The 18,651-nt window shown below is 48.4% G+C and overlaps 2 protein-coding genes and 1 long non-coding RNA gene across 4 annotated transcripts; 1 reads left to right on the plus strand and 2 right to left on the minus strand.

The window, feature by feature from the left end:
• Window positions 1-230: 230 nt before the first annotated feature.
• On the minus strand, window positions 231-3,967 carry acta1a (actin alpha 1, skeletal muscle a). Its single transcript, XM_046375404.1, has 7 exons — window positions 3,809-3,967; window positions 2,662-2,801; window positions 1,986-2,310; window positions 1,619-1,780; window positions 1,329-1,520; window positions 1,058-1,239; window positions 231-680 (listed from the first exon to the last, which is right to left on the minus strand). Exons 2-7 carry the CDS (start codon window positions 2,788-2,790, stop codon window positions 537-539), a joined length of 1,134 nt encoding a protein of 377 aa, XP_046231360.1. The 5' UTR covers window positions 2,791-2,801; window positions 3,809-3,967; the 3' UTR covers window positions 231-536.
• Window positions 562-15,238, plus strand: LOC124051758. Of its 2 annotated transcripts, XR_006841876.1 has the most exons (5): window positions 562-702; window positions 1,026-2,340; window positions 2,577-2,824; window positions 6,658-6,865; window positions 14,317-15,238. It is a non-coding gene; the product is annotated as an uncharacterized LOC124051758 (long non-coding RNA). The 2 variants fall into 2 exon arrangements; XR_006841874.1 differs by lacking the exon at window positions 14,317-15,238 and having other exon boundaries at window positions 6,658-7,229.
• Window positions 7,332-18,441, minus strand: nup133 (nucleoporin 133). Its single transcript, XM_046375372.1, has 25 exons — window positions 18,176-18,441; window positions 17,621-17,736; window positions 17,396-17,499; window positions 16,837-17,070; window positions 16,559-16,729; window positions 16,299-16,454; window positions 16,047-16,117; window positions 15,668-15,815; window positions 15,236-15,386; window positions 14,341-14,495; window positions 14,045-14,136; window positions 13,718-13,875; window positions 13,384-13,478; window positions 13,068-13,292; window positions 12,857-12,979; window positions 12,668-12,767; window positions 11,749-12,012; window positions 11,546-11,679; window positions 10,268-10,426; window positions 9,125-9,260; window positions 8,850-8,968; window positions 8,074-8,154; window positions 7,924-7,988; window positions 7,700-7,788; window positions 7,332-7,561 (listed from the first exon to the last, which is right to left on the minus strand). Exons 1-25 carry the CDS (start codon window positions 18,301-18,303, stop codon window positions 7,425-7,427), a joined length of 3,411 nt encoding a protein of 1,136 aa, XP_046231328.1. The 5' UTR covers window positions 18,304-18,441; the 3' UTR covers window positions 7,332-7,424.
• Window positions 18,442-18,651: the final 210 nt, after the last annotated feature.

Genomic DNA, 18,651 nt, shown 5'->3' on the forward strand with positions numbered 1-18,651 from the left:
TTTTAGTTTGGCTTGTGTCCCATCTGCTAACATGGAGGGGGAGGAGTTTATGAGCTGTACTGCAGCCAGCCACCAGGGGGCGTCCAGATGTTTGGACTGCAGTTTTAAGGAGTTCTCATGTCACCCGTTTTATATACAGTCAGGGCTTCATGTAAATACATTTGGATGTTTTTTAGGTTTTTAAAACCTTAAAGTGTTTAGAATTAGAAATAACAGACATCAGTCATACGTGAAAATAAATCAGTTTTATTTGTCTCGTTTCTTTTTTTGGTATTTTCTGGGGGAGTTTTTTCTCCTTTTTCTGAGTTGGTCCGAGTTGGAGTGTGTCGTACCTCGAAAGCCAACACTCGCTTTGCTTTCACATACACACCGGACATCATTCACAGTCAAAACATCACATACACGACAGAAGGAATAAATAACATATGTACAGGTTGGACGCCACACGATGAACATCAGGCGTCTCATTAAAGACAGCATGTTGTTTCAGAGTCCTGGGACAGCAGCGTTTTGATCCGAGGCGGTTCTGGAGGCGTTTAGAAGCACTTGCGGTGGACGATGCTGGGACCGGCCTCATCATACTCCTGCTTGCTGATCCACATCTGCTGGAAGGTGGAGAGGGAGGCCAGGATGGAGCCGCCGATCCAGACGGAGTATTTACGCTCAGGAGGGGCGATGATCTGCAGGCAAGAAGGAAATCAGGTTGTTTTATTTTAATTACCTGATAACATAATAATCACATCACAATGGGACACGTCCACCTCATCTTTTAAAGGCAACAAAGCAGATTTACTACAGGTGGCAGAACAGTTTCGCTACGAGGTCTGTTTAGTAGTTGTTCCAATTAGTTCCTTTTTATTTTCAGTTCAGTTTTTGTTGTCTTGCTGTGCTTAGTTTAGTTTCAGTTCTTCAGAAAGGTTTGCTAAAATTTAGACCCTGGTTCCTGTGGTGGGACCGTTGGATGTTCAGCTAACGGCCGTGGGTGTAATTTTCAGGTGTCCACATACAGTTTTGTCTCATCACAGGTGGTGTGGAGGTGGCTGACTGATTGTCGTACCTTGATCTTCATGGTGCTGGGAGCCAGAGCTGTGATCTCCTTCTGCATGCGGTCAGCGATACCGGGGTACATGGTGGTGCCACCGGACAGCACGTTGTTGGCGTACAGGTCCTTACGGATGTCGATGTCACACTTCATGATGCTGTTGTAGGCGGTTTCATGGATACCAGCGGACTCCATACCTGTTCGGGTGCACAACAGAGAGACTCAGGTTACACATGACCAAAGGCTGCTACACTGTGTTCGCACAGGTGCAGTTCAGGCTACGCACCGATGAAGGAGGGCTGGAACAGGGTCTCAGGGCAGCGGAAACGCTCGTTGCCGATGGTGATGACCTGACCGTCGGGCAGCTCGTAGCTCTTCTCCAGAGAGGAGGAGGAGGCGGCGGTGGCCATCTCGTTCTCAAAGTCCAGAGCCACGTAGCAAAGCTTCTCCTTGATGTCACGCACGATCTCACGCTCAGCTGGAAACAGGAAGTGAAGATCAGACTCAGGAAACACACAAACTCACACCTGGTTTTCAGCGCCTAACAGGGTTTAGAGTCTGATGTGAAGTGTTTACCGGTGGTGACGAAGGAGTAGCCACGCTCGGTGAGGATCTTCATGAGGTAGTCGGTCAAATCGCGACCAGCCAGGTCCAGACGCATGATGGCGTGAGGCAGGGCGTAGCCCTCATAGATGGGCACATTGTGGGTCACACCATCACCAGAGTCCAGCACAATACCTGACAAAAACAAGTTTTGGCCACATTTTCAGCATACAATTAGAGACACCGAAGGACGCTCGTTTTTAAAAGCAATATATCCCTAAAGGACCGATGGAAATAATTCTTAGTTGAACCTCTACACATAACACCTAACACAGAAGTTATTATCCAGTGCTGCGATCATCATGAACACATGGAACGTTCAGTGTAAGCACAGACTCACCGGTGGTACGACCGGAGGCGTAGAGGGACAGCACGGCCTGGATGGCCACGTACATGGCAGGGACGTTGAAGGTCTCAAACATGATCTGAGTCATCTTCTCCCTGTTGGCTTTGGGGTTGAGCGGGGCCTCCGTCAGCAGGGTGGGGTGCTCCTCGGGGGCCACGCGCAGCTCGTTGTAGAAGGTGTGGTGCCAGATCTTCTCCATGTCGTCCCAGTTGGTGATGATGCCGTGCTCAATGGGGTACTTCAGGGTCAGGATGCCCCTCTTGCTCTGGGCCTCGTCACCCACGTAGGAGTCCTTCTGACCCATACCGACCATCACACCCTGAGGGGAGGAGGAAACACAGGTGGAAAGGTAGGAGATGTTTTAGAGCTCCATTTAATAAGTCCATCAGAGTTAAATGTGCTGCACAACTCTTCTCCAACAGACAGTATTTCACACCCTGTCAGCTACCTTGCCCTCATCGGAGTGATGCGTTTACATGTGGCTAAAAGTAATGAATGAACAGTGGTGTCAAGCAGGAGTACAGGGGCAGCATGTCACCAGAGTCACTGCTAACTGCGTCTCACTGTGGTTATCTCTGGCTACAGCAGTCGAACTAGTGGTCCTACAGCTGACTGGATCGGTCCTGGACCGGTTCACAGGGGGGAGTCACCACAGACAGCTCTCGTGTACCTGATGACGGGGGCGGCCGACGATGGAGGGGAACACGGCCCTGGGGGCGTCGTCTCCGGCAAAGCCAGCCTTCACCAGGCCGGAGCCGTTGTCGCACACGAGGGCGGTGGTCTCATCGTCGTCACACATGTCTGCGGGTTCTGCAGGAGAAGAATCAGAGCTGGTGAGTTTCTGTAGCACTGATTCATCTGAACGATTCATTCGTCTGACGTAGAGGTTTCACATCTAATTTATAAAAAATACTTGTACGGTACTTTATTCTTCAGCTGCCATCAGAAATGCCATTACTATGACTCATTTTTCTGTGCAGCACTCGTTCTGTTTAAACTGCATGAATGATCACTAATAATGACTGTAACTCAGCCTTCCTAAATACACTTTGTGAGCCCTGTGGAGTCTTGATCCTGTATCATTAAACCAAAGCGTCGTTAATCAGCTGAATGCAGTTTACTCCTCCTGTAATGACACGTAGTCATTAAGAAGCAAACAGAAACACTATTAACCCTCATTCAGTGTAATGATGCCTTTAAGTGCTCCTCAGAAACTCCTACATCTCAACTTTCAAGTTGTGTTAAGCTAACATAAAAAGTACTGAGAACACAAAAAACAAACTCACTCTCGGACACATATTTTGTGAGAAAAGATTTTGTAGGGTGGGTCATGCGTTCAAAATGCTGCAACTGGCCAGTTAAATGCCAACTTAGGCTATTTACAATACCGATGTATTGTGTAAAACAGTGCACAATGACAAAAATAATCACACTTTTGGTACATTAAGTGATAGAGCTTAGACAGACCCTGTTATTCAAACGTTACTTTTTCATTTTACAGCGAATCAAATTCCAATTTTCGCGATTATTGTGTCATTTTCTCGTAAAAATCTAAAAAACAAACAAACCAAACAAAACAAAACAGAATTTCCGACAGCGCCTGAACGCAGCAACACTGGCTCCCTGACAGGAAGCCGTTTTCCCTGTCAAAACAAAAGCTGTTTTTTCTAACCGCTGAAGGTGAACAGAAGCAGACTACGGTTCGCTGCCAGCTCCCATCACTTAACCACTCAGTCCGGATTATTCTCCATCTGTCTCAGCTAACAAGCTAACCAGCTAATCCCAACTCTCTCCTTCCCTCCATCCAAGCCGCTTACCTTCTGCTTGTCTCCGGCTGTCTGTGGGCTAACCGCTGCTGGTTCCAGCTGAAGGGGGTGACGGCCAGCGACCACCGGGGTCCTTATATATCCCCTCTCCTCCATACCACCCGGGCAGATTTTTTTTCTCCCCCCTCCAGACAGCCGTTAGGAATGTCCGAGTATTCGACAGGAATCCAACCGGCCCTTCGTCCATATTTGGTCGCGCGGGAGGGCGGCCGCATGCATGCACACAGAGGCTCGCGCGCCTGGCGGGCCAAATATGGAGAGGAAGCCCCCGCGAGGCTGCCGTGGAGGGCTGGAGCCCGTGTATGGAGCGAGACCAGACCGTGTGGAGTACTACTACTACCACACACACACTCAGTGTACAGAAAGTATACATTCAAAACTTTAACACAAAGAGGCAAAAATGTTATGGTTTTATTCGACAGTTTTCATATTTACATTGTGGACCTCGACATAAAGGTGGTAAACTGCCAACAAAACATTCAGCAAGAAAATCATTTTTATCAAAAAGAAAAAGAAAAATGAGAAATAAGGTGACTTTAACCAGAATGGTAAAAGTTACTCTTGTCAAGGCTGAAGTGTAGCCTGAGTGTTGAAAGCAGTTTAAATATCACAAGAACCACACACGCCGTAACTGACTTTGATTTGTCACATACTTTTACTGCGGTTTTCATTGTTTTTTTTGTCCTTAAAACAATAAAGCACATACTGAATGACACTGAAGAGGCAGTTTTACCAGAAATGAATGTTGCTGGAAGCTCTGAAACAAGATGAAGTGAAACAGAGGTGACAGTTTGTGCCGAGTTAACTCTGCATTGTGAGTTAACTCTGCATTGTGAGTTAACTCTGCATTGTGAGTGTAATCTGCATTGTGAGTTAACTCTGCATTGTGAGTTAACTCTGTATTGTGAGTTAACTCTGCATTGTGAGTGTAATCTGCACTGAGAGGAACCAAAACATCAGACAGCATTGACAGCTGAGGTGTAAGCAGCCGAAGCAGCTGAGGTGTCGACTTATTTAGTGTAATTATTGGATGATTGAAAGCCTTTTCTTCATTTATATAAGAGCAGCTGCTGTTATCAGTCCTACGTTCTGTAAATAAACTTTAATTTTAGTTTAAAAACATCTGTGAATATTTCCCTGAGCCAGAAAATAATCCTCTCGGCCTCAGGAGGATTTTTTGTCCACCACCCTGAGCTTCCTCGGGGATTGAATGGCGCTCGGCTGGAAGCTTGAAGAACAACATCAACACGGCAGCTGAGTGACCTTCAGGCTTCAGTTTCTGAAACAAGAGGGTCAGGACCTCCAGCCCCTGGGACAGCTGCAGCCAGACGACTGAGTCAGGATCCCTCCCAGAGACAAAAACTGAACCGACAGGCCCGGCTGTGTTTACCCAGCTGCTGGCTGAGCTCCGCCGAGCTGTCGGGATCAGTTTTAAATGGAAGATGACCTGAAACTGTGACAGGGGACTGCAGTCATCCATCCAAACGGGAAAGATGATGCAGCTCAGGCATCAGCTGAGAAAAATCCCTTCTCTTTGGCTGCCGCGATCACATCAGGACCCTTTAGGGCAAACCCTCGGCTCTCTGTGACAGGAAGTGTGGGACAGAAAAGACAAACGGGCTTCTGTGTGAGGGTTCGTCACGAGGAGAAACTCCTTTCCTGTTTGACAAAGTCTTTTGATCCCCCAATTAAAAGTTAGAGCAGCGTCTTCACACTGGGACACCTGTGACACAGCCCTCCAATCAGAAACAAGCCTGAAGGACGACGCTCACTCTGCACGTGCTCAGTAGGACTCTCTGTGCCTGTGGACAAGGAGCAGGATCAGTTCACCTTGGCAGTTCTTTTTAGCAAAAACACAAAGTTCCTTTTTGGATGTACTGTATGTATTTTTCTCCTGCCATCTAAAGTTTAGATGGCAGTGAATTTAATCTTACGTTAGTTTTATTTCTAACTTAGCGGTTAAAGATGAACGAGGAGAAGTTTGATGTTGCCGCCTGGCATCCGAGATGGAGGAAACTTTCAGATTAGTGGAAAGAAATCAAGCAGAACACACGTTTATGTGTTTATTTTAGTTTGGGCTTCTGTTCTGGACATTTAGTGCATATTTAAAAAATACATTTCAGAAAATTTACAGCACAAACATTGAAATTTGTACCTCCATCACCTGAAATGTCTCACTGTTGGTCTGAAAATGACGGAGTGTTACAGTGATGGTTGTTTTCTCAAAATGAGAGCCACAAATCTGCACTTCAGTAACACTTTAGCACACCAGACCTTCTGGTTTTATTCCCGTCTACGTTTTGAAGGTTTTTACACAAGGCCTTTGTTCAAACACCACTCACAGCCATCATTCTGTATCATTTGAGTTTTCTTTCTTGGCATTTTTGTTCACTTGAACAACAAGTGGTTGTTGAACTAAATTAGTTGTGCAGTGCATAATAGAACACGCAGGATTGGAACTCAGGTAGACGCCATAACCGGAAGTCATTCTGTATCATTTTACTTTTAAAAACGTGGCTAAATCTATTTATTGCTTTTAATCTTCAACTAAATTATCAACGTGAAAAAAAAAATCCAACACTCAAATTTCTGTTCTGGAAATGTACATCAGTTGGTACATATTTAATCAGATATGTCTCATTTGCATATTTACACATGAAGTGTTCATGAGATTGGATATAAAAAAGTAATTGTGAGTTAAGTGTAACATCTGTTGCGTCTTGCATTAACAAAGTTTATTTCCTTTTCTGCTGAGATAATAACTTTTGTTTTTCCCGTTGGACGCTTGACGGCCGTGCAGAGCTGATGTCCCTGATCTAACCTACTTAAACTATTTTTAGGTGAGCTGGACCCTGAGGACCGTTGAGGAGCCGCTGTAGCTGTGAAAGTGGATCACGGTGGAGGATCCCCGTCAGCCAAGACGTCCAAATCTATTTCTGCCCCTGGACAACAAACGGGAGGAAGTCGTCCCTGATGCAGGCCAGCTTCCTGGGCCTGCGGGCTCAGGTTTCTGCCACTTTCGAGGTCTGAGGGCTCCCATGTGTGACGGTAAGACAAAGACAAGCTGCAGTGTCTGAACATCCTGAACACCCGCCGACACGTTTTCATGTTGTGTTGATGAAATCAAAGCAGATTTTTGTGCTTTGCTTTTCTGACAAATGCAAAGCACATGCATTCAAAGTATGAGTGGAAAAATATCAGCATCACAACACACCTACAGCAGTTCAGTCTGTCTACTCAAGCCCACGCTGATGGGAAGTCGGGTGAAGTTTCATCTGGTCGTGCACGGATCTCATTTTTCCCAGTTTTCTCAACTGAAGGCCAAACAGCAAAGCTCATTTCTGCTCCAGCAGCAACAGAAACGTACAGGAGCGTTTCCTCCCACAGCCGACCAGCCGTTTCTGATCCTGCTGCAGGCTAACAGAGCTTTACTTTGTCCGTGATGTCCGTGTTGTCTTAAAGCTGCAGAAACGTCGTGGGATGTCAGTAAATGATCACAGGACACAACAGGACGTACACAAATAACAGCACGTTTATTCAGCAAAGAGAACAGCACAAAAACACAAACGAATCTCTGGGATGATCCGAACGCAGAGGGAAGCTGAGGTCACATCTGGGCTTGGAGGTAATGTTCGTAATTGGCTCGAAGGACAAACTCAAAATATGGTTTTGACTTCAAACCGCTCAGCTCGTCCAGATCCAACAGGTCTTTGACGTCGGGCAGGTACGTCTGCAGAGAAACTCCTGAAAAGACACAGAGATTCAGTTCAATGACTCAGACCCATTAAAACTCTGATCGGTTCGGATGCCGATGGAGACGACAGACTGAGGGACGCACTTCAACACCACGTCTGATTCCTGAGCCTCGTGAACGTTTCTCACCTTCCTGTATGAGTTTGAGGAGGATCTTGACGAAGGTGCTGTCCTTGGCGGCGTCCAGAGGGTCGTCAGATCCGTCGGCAGAGGACCAGCTGGGAGACACCAACCAGCAAAGTCAAACACAACGTAAAAAGGAACAAAAACTAATTTCACAGCAGCCAGGGACCGCGATGCACGCAGCCTTCAAACCGCGATGAGATAGAACAAAAACGTCACGTGGATCTTACTCGTCTCTCCGGAGTGCTTTGCCCAAGATCTCGCATTTCAGCGCATCAACGTCCACAGCGTCCTCCTGCAACGTGAACACAGAAAATCCTCATAAGGTGACCTTAAACTGCCGTCGAAACTGTCGTCTAAACAGAGCGGCGGGACGTTACCTCGTCGATGTACTCCAGGAGGTCCAGAGCCTTTTTGAAGTCGTACTCGTTGGCTCGTCTGTTGTCATCGCAGATGTACAACTGCAGAGAGGAGGAAACGCCGGAGTGAGCAGAGGCTGGCGTTCACGGCTGTGATGCGATCATTGACGGCAGGAATCCCACATCAGATGTGTAAACTGGAGATCAGTTTTTTAACTTCTCTTAAAGCTTCTGAGCTTTAACGCTTTAGAGTCACAAACGATAACGACTCATCAGATTCACTACGTTTATATGATTTGCAACATGGAAGAAAGCACGTCATGTTATCCCAGTATCTGAGCAGAAAATGGCTGCCATGTGCATACGGTCCACTGATCGTCTGTAAAGATGGACGACACGTCAGCTCCCCCACAGTGCAGCCCAAACATCTGCATCGCCCCCTGGTGGCTGGCTGCAGTACAGCTCACAAACTCCTCCCCCTCCATGTGAGCAGATGGACCAAAATAAAAACTCAAAGTGCACATCAAATAGATTCTTCCCAAAGATGGCTTCCGTCATTTTTGATCGTTATATCACACCGTTGTTTGTTCAGTTTGGTTTTAATTAGTTATTTGATGCTATGAAAAGGAGGCGAAAACATTGCAACTGACAGCTGAGCGCTGATCCTGATTGGCTCAGTCAGGTTTATGGGTTTGAACTCGACAGGAAGAAGCACTGAGATGTCCCAGCTCCACTGGATGATCCCCGAACCTCTTTGTGAGAGGAGGATGTGTGTGTGTGTGTGTTCACGTGTTCACCTGGATGAGGTTGTGAGCGCTGAGCACAGGCATCGTGTCGGGGTTCTGCTGCTTCTCCTCCAGCAGCTGTCGGGGCAGCGTCTCCTGATGCAGCAGGAAGCGCTCCTGCTCCACGATGTCTGATTGGACAGATGAAGGGGACAGAGTTCAGTGCTGCGTCTTTGCCAGGCGATGGTCTTCTGCTTTTCTGAAGTCACGTTTTCAGATCAAACAGGAACTGAAGTCAATCTGTCACCTCCTGGTTGGTTTAAAAACGACAGGCTCATAATTTTTACCGTCAACTTGTTTGTTGAGCTCGTCCTCTGGCAGGTTGGACGCCAACACCGTCAGCTTACTGAGAGCCAGCAGAGTCTTCTTCTTCACAAAGTAACGCGTCTCCACGTTGGCCTGGTTGTAGAGCGTCCTGTGAGCCTGCAGAGACCCGAACAAACCAAAGTTACTCTAAAGTGTCCTCTGAGTGCTTAGTGGATCCGATCGGCAACCAAAGACCCTGAACGGGTTCAGAGGCAGCGAAAGCATCAACTCTTCACATTAAAAACCAACAGGTTATGAATGTGAATGGCTGCAGTTCTGTACACTGTGATGTGCTCTTAACCTTGTTTTGCTACTGTTTTGCTAAGTTACTTGACAGAGTAATAAAGTTCTCATTCATTTTCTTAATTTTGTGGGAGTTTTTTTAACATCTTGTTGCATATTTGATCAGCATGCAGGACTCAAAACGCACATTTTGTTTCCTGATGAGTCAGACTGAGCTGACTGAAGCAGAAACCAGGAAGCTTCTTCTTTATGTGTGTGTGTGTGTAGTTTTCTCGTTTGACCGCAAGCAGGAAGGAAGTCATACAATATATGTGTGTGAGTGTGTGTGTGTGTGTGTGTGTGCTGCAGAGCTGGTAAAGTCGGTGCTGTATTTAAAATGTTAAAAGCTGTAGAAACAGGAAGGAAACTGAGCGTGTGCGCGCCCTTCACTGCAGCGGCGGCAGGCTGCAGGGAGGAAGGAGGGAACCATTACATAATCCTGGAACGAACGCATTTCATCTGTCCTTCACTGAGGCAGCAACAGGAAGGAAGGAAGGAAGGAAGGAAAACAAGGGTAAAAGATGGAAAGAACAAATGCAGGACAGAATTAAGAAAGTACAAAAATGAGAGACGCAAAGTATAAAGGACAAAAAGACAGGATGGAAGAAGGAAAGATTAAAGATTAAAAATAAAAACAAAGACTAAAATATAGACAGGAAGGAAGGAAGGAAGGAAGTAGGGAAGGAAGCCTTGCTGGGGTGTGTGTGTGTGTGTGTGTGTGTGAGCTGTTTTTATACCAGGGGTAGTTTCAGGGAGGATGTGGCTGTGGTTTTGTACTGGTGCATGAAACAAGAGTTCAGTGTGAGTGCGAGTGTGTGTGTGTGTGTGTGTGTGTGTCGTACGCTGCCGTAGTCGTGGACGTGGATGTGGTGCAGCCAGCTCAGGTGCTGGTGGGACTGCAGGAAGCTGGCGAGCTGCTGGTGCTGAGTGGCCGGTTGGGACAGCAGCTTCCCCCTCTTCCCCTTCTCCATGTACCAGCGGAACAGGAAGTCAGCAAAGTTCTGCAGCAGAAAGTAACAAAGAGGAAGTCAGCGTGAGAAAGAAAAACCGCAACTTCACATCAGTCTGACGTTGGCTCAAGGTGTTTGTTTTGTGAGACGAAACCTTCTGAAAAGCTAAACTACGACTGCACTACATGAACTGACAAAACTTCCTGATTTTCTTGAAAAATAAAAATACAAATAATTATTATTCCATTTTTTTTGCTCTCTGCACGTCACAGAGCTTCATCAGGCATTTGACTCAGAACACAATACAAACACTTGACATTAACGGTGAGCATCACGTCCCATCAGAGACCAGCAGAAGTCAGGTATCAGCCTGACTCTCCAGACCCTCAGAGGTCGGCTCTGGGCAAAACCCTCAAAAGCGGCTGAGACCTGGAGCTGGTTCCCGGGTCTCAGCACTCTCAATTCAATTCAATTCAATTCAATTCAATTCAGTTTATTTATATAGCGCCAATTCACAACAAAAGTTATCTCATGACACTTGAGCAGGTCCAGACCAAACTCTTTAATTAAACTGTAAATAGGAACTAAGAACTCGGCTGTTCTTAGTGGCTTTGTGCTGCCCGTTTGGACTGAACTCTCAGTCCCTGAAGGCATCGTGCACAGCTGTGTGTTACGGGACGTCGCCACACGTTGCTGCTGGCGCTGCTCCACCCATTTCCTGTCAGACGACCACACGCTCTGCGATGCAGCTGGCGTGTGAACCACTGCAGGCAGGACGTTCACAGGTGTGATCACACTGACTCGCACACAACATGACGGTGGAGCGGGCTGCGGCGTCTCATGTCAACACAGTTATGTCTTCAGTCCGTGTTGATCACAAAAAGGCGTCATGTGAATCAGAAACAAAACATTTAAAAATATTTACAATAAACATGTCAGCTGGTTTCTTTGTTGGTGCATTTAAAACGTTGGCCTTCACTTCACAGGGTGACTGTGACCTCATGTGACTCTGGACGTGAGTCTAATCTAGCTGTTAAAAAGACTTTCTGCAGGGAACATGAAACAGGAAGTGGCGCATTAAACCGTTGCACACAGACTCCACAGGGTCTGCAAGAGGCCGACACAGCAGGATCCAGGATCCTGAGAACGTGCTTCTGGCTCTCTGGGTACCTGGTCTGCGAACTTGGTCATGTAGTGCTGCAGGCGGCTCTGGTTGTCGGTCTGCTCACACATCTGAACCAGGATGTCGAAGTCGCAGTACTTCTCAGCCAGCGCTGCCACCCACTGGTACTGGCCCAGGTCCACTGCAACACAGGACAACTTAGATTGTGTTCTTCTTCTGTGCTCTCAGTGCTGTTTGTTCCTCCACTTACACAGCGGGGCCAGCAGCTCGGAGCGCCGCTGGCTGTACTCCATCTCCAGGCTGTTGTAGCGCTCCTGTTGGGCCCCCGAGGGCCTCTGCTGCTGCAGGGAGGTCAGCTGGGCCACATAGCCGCTCAAGTAGATGTCCAACAGCGCCACCAGCTGCTCGCAGAGGGCGCTGCGCAGCTCTGAGTCGGCGTGCGGGTACACGGAGCGCAGGATGATCTCGTGCTGGCGGGAGATGACGGTCCGAACGCCGCCGACGCCTCCCGACGCTGGAGGAGAGAGGATCGGGAGGGGGAGGAGGGGTGAATACTTTATTTTACTCCAACAAGCGCCTGTGTAGGTAATTAAACATCTGGGGGGGTCTTCAAATAGACAGAGAACAACTGGAAATTCTACAACAAACAAACAAACAATATTTTGGTGATTAATTTCATTTGAACTGTTTACGTGGACGTATTTTGATATTAGGAAAGGAGGAAAGGAAAGTGACATATCTTGTCATTGGAGGGAACTCACTCCAATGAAATTTGTTCTCTGCATTTAACCCACCCAAGTGACGTGCACACACACACCGGTTACGGGTCCGACACCCTAACCGCTGATCCACGACTGCCCCCATTAAAGGTAATCGTGGAATTTTTGGCCACTATGGAGCCTTTTTAAAAATCATCTGGGTCCCTGCCACCAGCGGCTCCACCTCCTCCCATTTACAGATAAACAAATAAATAAAAATCTCAGGTACTGGTGCAGCGGAGCTCGAGTTCCCGTCCCAGTCAGGAGCAGAACTCGGCTGTGGCTCAGGACGTTTCACTTCCATTTTATAGAATCAAACATAATCGATATGTAAACAGATCGATGAGTCTCTAGTGAGGCGTTTTCGGACCAAACGGTTCTGAAGCTGATGGGAGGAGAGTGAAGGTCTACCTGTCCAGGGGATGTACTCGGGCTCTGCAGCAGCGTTCTCTGACGCCCTGTACATGGAGGCTTTGGTCTCCCTGAACTGACCAGCAGCCTGAAGCATGTCCTGCACACACACACAGTCGCCACAATTATTTCACTTCACCAGACTGCCAAAGGTGTTTCAGTCAGGTAGCGTCAGAGCTGCGAACGCACCTTGATGATGTTGTTGACTGTGAGAACCACTTCGGCCCACTGCACCGAGTCGACCGGGTTCTCCTTCAGACTCCGCTCCTCCTCCTCCAGCAGACAGTCAAACACGGAGGAGATCTGAGACACCTGCAGGTGTGTCGATAACAAAGCTTTAACACACACACACACACCAGCCGTGTTCCGCCCCAGCAGCTGAACCCAGCGCGACACACACCTCTCTGAAGAAGACGTCAGCAGCGGTGAGGCTGGGCGGCACCGCGGCGTTGTTCCTCTGCAGCGCCACGTTGATGGCCCGGTTCACCAGCTCGGGGTGTTTGCTGTGGTGGTTCTTCAGCACCATGGCCGCCTGAAGCTTCTCGGCGTGTTCGCACAGCAGCAGGCGCGTTGCCATGGGAGACGAGCGCACCGTCACCTGGCCGAGTCGATCCAGCAGACCAACCTGACGGGGGAGGGCGGAGAGGATCGATTCATACATGATTCTAGTCTTAGATCGGCTTTTACACCAACTCTCTGTGTGTGTGTGTGTGTACCTGCAGCAGGAAGTCCATGAAGCAGCCGTGAGCCTTCATCTTGTCCTCCAGCTGGTGCAGGATGATGAGGGAGGTGAGAGGAAATCCGGCGCTCTCTGGATGTAAAAACAGTTTGAACGAGACGATGAAGAACCTCCATGAAGTCCAAGTTATTTAACATGAATGTTATCTTTTGTCTGTACTGTTCTTTAAGTTCTCTAAGTTAAGTTCTTTAAGCGCATCGATTTACATAATCCCGTTACTGCACTCTGACAAACCACTTTCCACTCAGCTCTCCCTTTAGCTGCAGGCCTTGTGTCAGCCATGCTGAGGACAGGCGGAGGGACCTCCTCACCGTCAGGGACGGACTCCGCCCAGCGCGGGTCTGAGGCCGGGTAATCGTCCACCAGGTCCAGGTTGATTCGAGTCACCACCACATCCAGCTCGGCTCCGTCCTCGCCGTCAGCGGGGAAGAGCTCGTCCGTGACGGTCTGAGCTCCCACCAGATCGTTACTGTCAAAGCAAACACGATCAACGGGACTACAAAGACAAAATCTTTTATCAGAAAGCAGCGTCAGTCTAAACCTTCTGACGTCCACCTCCAACGCTGATCCTCTGCTGTGTGACGTCACCTCCAAACCATCAACTAAAGGCTTGGATTTTTCTTTCTGATCAGACGTACCGACAGAACTGCAGGAAAGCCGCCTTCAGGAGTTTGGTTTTGTCCTCCTGAGCTACAGGTTCTGCTCTGGTCGGAGTCTCCATGGCTGAAACCTTTAACACACAATCAAAACCAGACGTGCACTTTAAAACTGAGCCACAGTCTCGCAGCTTGGCCCCTTTTTCTTCACTTCCTGTGAGTTTCCTCCTGACTAAAGTCCTACAGGTTGGTAAAAGTACTCATCAGCTGTTACCACATGAATTAAATTTCTTCCTTAATCTTTCCCCGTGCAGCCCGTCACTCAGTCCGAGTTTTACCTCCGGGGCCGCGGCCAGCGAGGAGCACAGCGAGTCCTCCATGGTCTCTGGCAGGATGGAGGCGCTCTCCCGGGCCACCACCGCCACCAGGCCGCTGTTCTGGGAGAAAAACACGGGCAGGTTGGCGCAGCAGCCTCCTCCACGCACCGAATCACCTGGACGGACAGACGGGGACACGTCAGACATGTTTAGAGTTGTCATCGAGTGTCATCGAGTGAGAGAAGGTTCAGGTTTGTTATTCAAACGTCTTCCTGTCGCAGGCTCCTTTCAGTTTTCTTTCCAATTGTTTAAATCCCAAACTTTCATAGAAGTCACTGATTTGCTTGAAAGCATGTTAAAAAAATGTGCTACACAATGTGTTAGTTTCCTTAAATTGAATTGAATTAAAGAGGTTATAACCCACCCCCAGTTTGCACAAACAGGGGAAAAACAATTTTTGAAGGGGAAAAGAAAAAAATGCAAAGACTGTTTTTTTTTTTGTTTGTTTTTAACTGTGAAAAATTTGGCAGGCAAACATTTTCTCTTCATCAGTTTTCTTGGTGTTGGGTTTTGAAATACAGATTTTGAGCCACAGGAGGCTGAAGTCCACCATAACTCCTCAAGAAGTGACAGCTAAGTTAGAAACGATGTGTGATGAGAAATTAAAAGTCACCTCAACTCACATGCAGGAAAACATGACTGCTGTCAGTGCGGCACTGCGGCCTCTAGTGGCTGAAGTGAGTACTACACACCCGCCTGGACGTTACTGGAAGAACTTTGGCATCTCACGTCTTAATGATCATTTAAGCCTCATATTCTGTCACACCTTCACTTTCCATTCTGTAAAGCATCAGCACACTGATCACACTAATCTGAGCCCGAGATGAATCCACAGACCCTTTTTTCCGTTTCTCACCGGGTGAGCTGAAACCGATCTTCTCATCAGGAAGTCCTCCTCTGCTGGTTCCCGTCGAACAAGCGAACACCAGCTCCTCGTTGTACAGGAAGGCGGTGGAGCCGGGGGAGTGTGGCAGCACCAGCCGTGTGGCCTGCAGGGCCTCCTCACTCTGAGAACATTCACGTGCAAAGTTTGTTACAGAAGAACTGAAGGGAAAGTAAACCCGACGACATCCTCTCAAAGAAGCTGATCTTTCTATCATAAACTGGCAAGAAATACACCTTAAATGGAGGAATAAAACACTTTAAAGTGTCAGTTCACACTAATTATATGAAATCAATATTTGATATTTTCTATATCCCAACCAGTCGAGATCATTTTGGATGCATTAGTCCAAGCCTTCGAACGACTGCCACCAACGCCACACGGTAATCAGGATCGGGGTCTGACCTGGAATGGAGGGCTGTACTTGGTGACCTCCACAGTGAACTGGTCGGAGATGGCGGCTCCGTTGTCCTGCAGGGTGACCAGGCAGAAGTAAGCCAGGCAGGGAGTGTCTGACGGGTGCCAGGCTGCAGCCAAAACCACCAGGCCGGCTCTGAAAGCACACAGCACAGACTGAGAAATCCACCTCGGCTGCAGAGCAAACACTGACTCGCTCCTGGTCGCTCATCTTGACTCCATCATGAATAATCATCAGCAACGGAAAGACGCTGTTTAGCCAGGCGCGTTTTCTGTTTCAAATCTTAAGTTTCATCTGAGCTTACAGACAACTTAAGACCTTTAATTCTGAAGGAACAGGAAGTGACACACAGATGAACACACTCACTGGCCGAGCTTCATGTCCAGGTACGTCACATTCGCTCCCTCCTTCATCTCCTCGTAGTTGCTCTCTGAACCCTGATGGGAGAGAAGGATTGAGGAACATTTTTAGGTCTGACTACGACAGACGTTTGCTGCATTGACGCTTTGAATGTTCTGCAAATGTTTAAAAGAGAATCCGATCGATATGGCTGATCAGATGGCGGTCTGATTCAATAAAAAGAGCTTCAGCTGTGTTGTCGTGTGTCTTCATACTGACCCATATGGCGTCTGCGATGCTCTCAGTCAGAGCTCTCTGGGCGTCCCAGCTGAGGACCTGGTGCTCGTAGCTGTCGTCCACCTCCCATTTACTCAGACTGGAGCTGGTCAGGGTGTACAGGCAGCTGGCCCCGCCCACCCACAGCACGCTGTGGAGCTGCAGCACAAACGCCAAACCTTACCAATTTGTGCTAAAAACCAAACCAAAACCTAACGTGTGTGGTGAAGGTAACCACAGCAGAATCTGTTAGCGTGACTCACCGTGTCGTTGGCTGGTGGGGACAGGATGCCGAACAGGCTGGAGACGCGGCGCCCGATGCCGGAGAGCATTCCCTGACCCTGCATCAGGGCTCGGTACTGCAGCTTCCCCGACAAATCCGCACTCGCTCTCAAGAGCCGATTCCTCACTGAGGACAAGACGAAGCTTCCACCCTGAGGGAGGAGACAAAAGTCAGAAACAGAAGACAGAGAAAAACACCTGCTGCCGCCAGGTGAGAAGCGTCAGCCGCAGGGGCATCAAAATTCATCTCATTACTTACTCTGACAGCAACAACAAAGTTGCAGAGATCTCCCAGGTCCACGTCGGTCTCGGTATAGTTGCCCTCCTGCGCCAGGCTGGGCCACAAGCGAGCCGTCCCCTCCGCAGCCACCGCCAGGACGGAGATGGACTGAACGCTGGCCGTCTCCAGAGGAGCGGCGGACGTCACGGCCACGAGGTCGGCCGTGTAGCTGTACTCACTGCTGGGCAGCTGCAGCTCCTTGCACACCGACAGCTGCAGGAAACACACGGACAGTCGGAGGACTTTTGCTTCTGCTCGAGCTGCAACAAACTCATCTCTGAATTCGGCTGTTAGAAAATGCACATCGCAGTTTCCCCGAACCCAAAGTGACACCTTGAAATCGCATGTTTTGTCTGTAGCCCGTCAAAGGGCCAAATATGTCCGCTCTATGACAACATAACGAAGATAAAAGCATCCCAGCTGAAACAGTCGCAGCATTCGTGGTAAAGTCTTGCTCCGACTTTCATTGTGTGATTAAATCTCTGGACTCAAAGGCAGCTGTTGTTGCCGTCCCACTTGCAGCTTTCTGTTTCTGTACCTTAGCCACAGCAGTCTGACAGATCTTCCAGATGATCAGTCTCTCTCCACAAACCATCCAGGCCCAGCCGCTCTCGTTCACTTTCACTGAGATCTGGTCTTCAGCTAGGGGGACCGACACACACAGAACTGTTCAGTGGGACATACGGAAACTTTCAGACAGAAAAGGTGGTGGTCCAAAGCCCCTGAAATCACACAACACCACCAGCGGTGAGGTTTCCTTTACCATCAGCCATCGTCAGGGCCTCCATCACTTTGACAGGCAGCGACGAGCCAAAGGTTTGCACGTCATAGTTGACTGTTTCTGCGGCTGCATGACTCTGCACTCTGGTTGGTGTCGACCTGATGGAGAGAGACATTTAGAGTAAGAAGGTTTCCTCTGGACCATCAGCTGAATGTTACAACCTCTCTGCGGTGCTGTTGGTTTGTCATGCACCATACTGAGAGATGTTCGCAGTATGTGGCCGAAACAGGACGCTTTACAATTCAGCAACACCACAAGCTACACCGTCCAAAATGACAATACATAAGATAAGATGAACTTTATTGATCCCGCAGTGGGGAAATTCACTAGTTGTGGCAGCTCACAAGGACAGAAGAGGAGTGCAAAAAGCAAAGATGTGGATTAACACATCTCTAAAACACTATCTTCTTCATGGACGTACAATATACTGTAGGATTTTTGTATTTAACAAAGTTACTTTTAACCAGGTATACCTGATTAACTGGCAGCCGAGTGCGAGAGCAACGGCTAAAACGTTATGGTTCAGGTTCCACTCACCTCGCCGACAGAGGCGTCCTGCGCGGGGAGAACAGCAGGCTGGCGGCCGCACCGGAGACGCCTTTCCTCGCTGTGGTCCTGCCCTGCTGCCTGCGGCCGGAGCCCGGGGCGGCTCGGGGGCTGAACATGCCTGCTGGGATACCGAAATCTGCCCAACAGTTCGGGGATGTGTCAAATTTACAACACCGTCAACCCTCGCTGTAAAATCTTCTCCGAACAGCGCGCGGTGCTGTCGCTTGAGATATACGTCATCGTGTGTTCGACGGAAAGTCCCGCCCATCGTCAAAACGAAAAAAAAACATACATATTTCACCATTTTAAAATTAGTTTTAAAAGACTTTTAAGCCTTGAATGCAGCCCCACCAACAGCTCCGACTCGCACTGTACATTTAAGAAGATTACACTGTGTAGTGTTTGTTGACACTGTCACAGATATGTTAATTCAGCACCGAGTGTCGAAGCTAGTGACGTTGGAC

Source organism: Scatophagus argus, chromosome 2, assembly GCF_020382885.2.
Source record: "Scatophagus argus isolate fScaArg1 chromosome 2, fScaArg1.pri, whole genome shotgun sequence".
Taxonomy (NCBI): Eukaryota; Metazoa; Chordata; class Actinopteri; family Scatophagidae; genus Scatophagus; species Scatophagus argus.

Excerpts from the sequence above, each read along its gene's own strand:
- acta1a (XM_046375404.1), bottom strand. The coding sequence starts at position 2,790 with ATGTGTGACGACGATGAGACCACCGCCCTCGTGTGCGACAACGGCTCC. Across the intron at positions 1,521-1,618 it reads CTACTCCTTCGTCACCACCG|CTGAGCGTGAGATCGTGCGT; the intron begins GTAAACACTTCA and ends TCCTGTTTCCAG. Across the intron at positions 1,240-1,328 it reads GTTCCAGCCCTCCTTCATCG|GTATGGAGTCCGCTGGTATC; the intron begins GTGCGTAGCCTG and ends GCACCCGAACAG.
- nup133 (XM_046375372.1), bottom strand. The coding sequence starts at position 18,303 with ATGTTCAGCCCCCGAGCCGCCCCGGGCTCCGGCCGCAGGCAGCAGGGC. Across the intron at positions 16,118-16,298 it reads GCATCGCAGACGCCATATGG|GGTTCAGAGAGCAACTACGA; the intron begins GTCAGTATGAAG and ends CTCTCCCATCAG. Across the intron at positions 14,137-14,340 it reads CGCTGGCCGCGGCCCCGGAG|GTTTCAGCCATGGAGACTCC; the intron begins GTAAAACTCGGA and ends TGTGTGTTAAAG.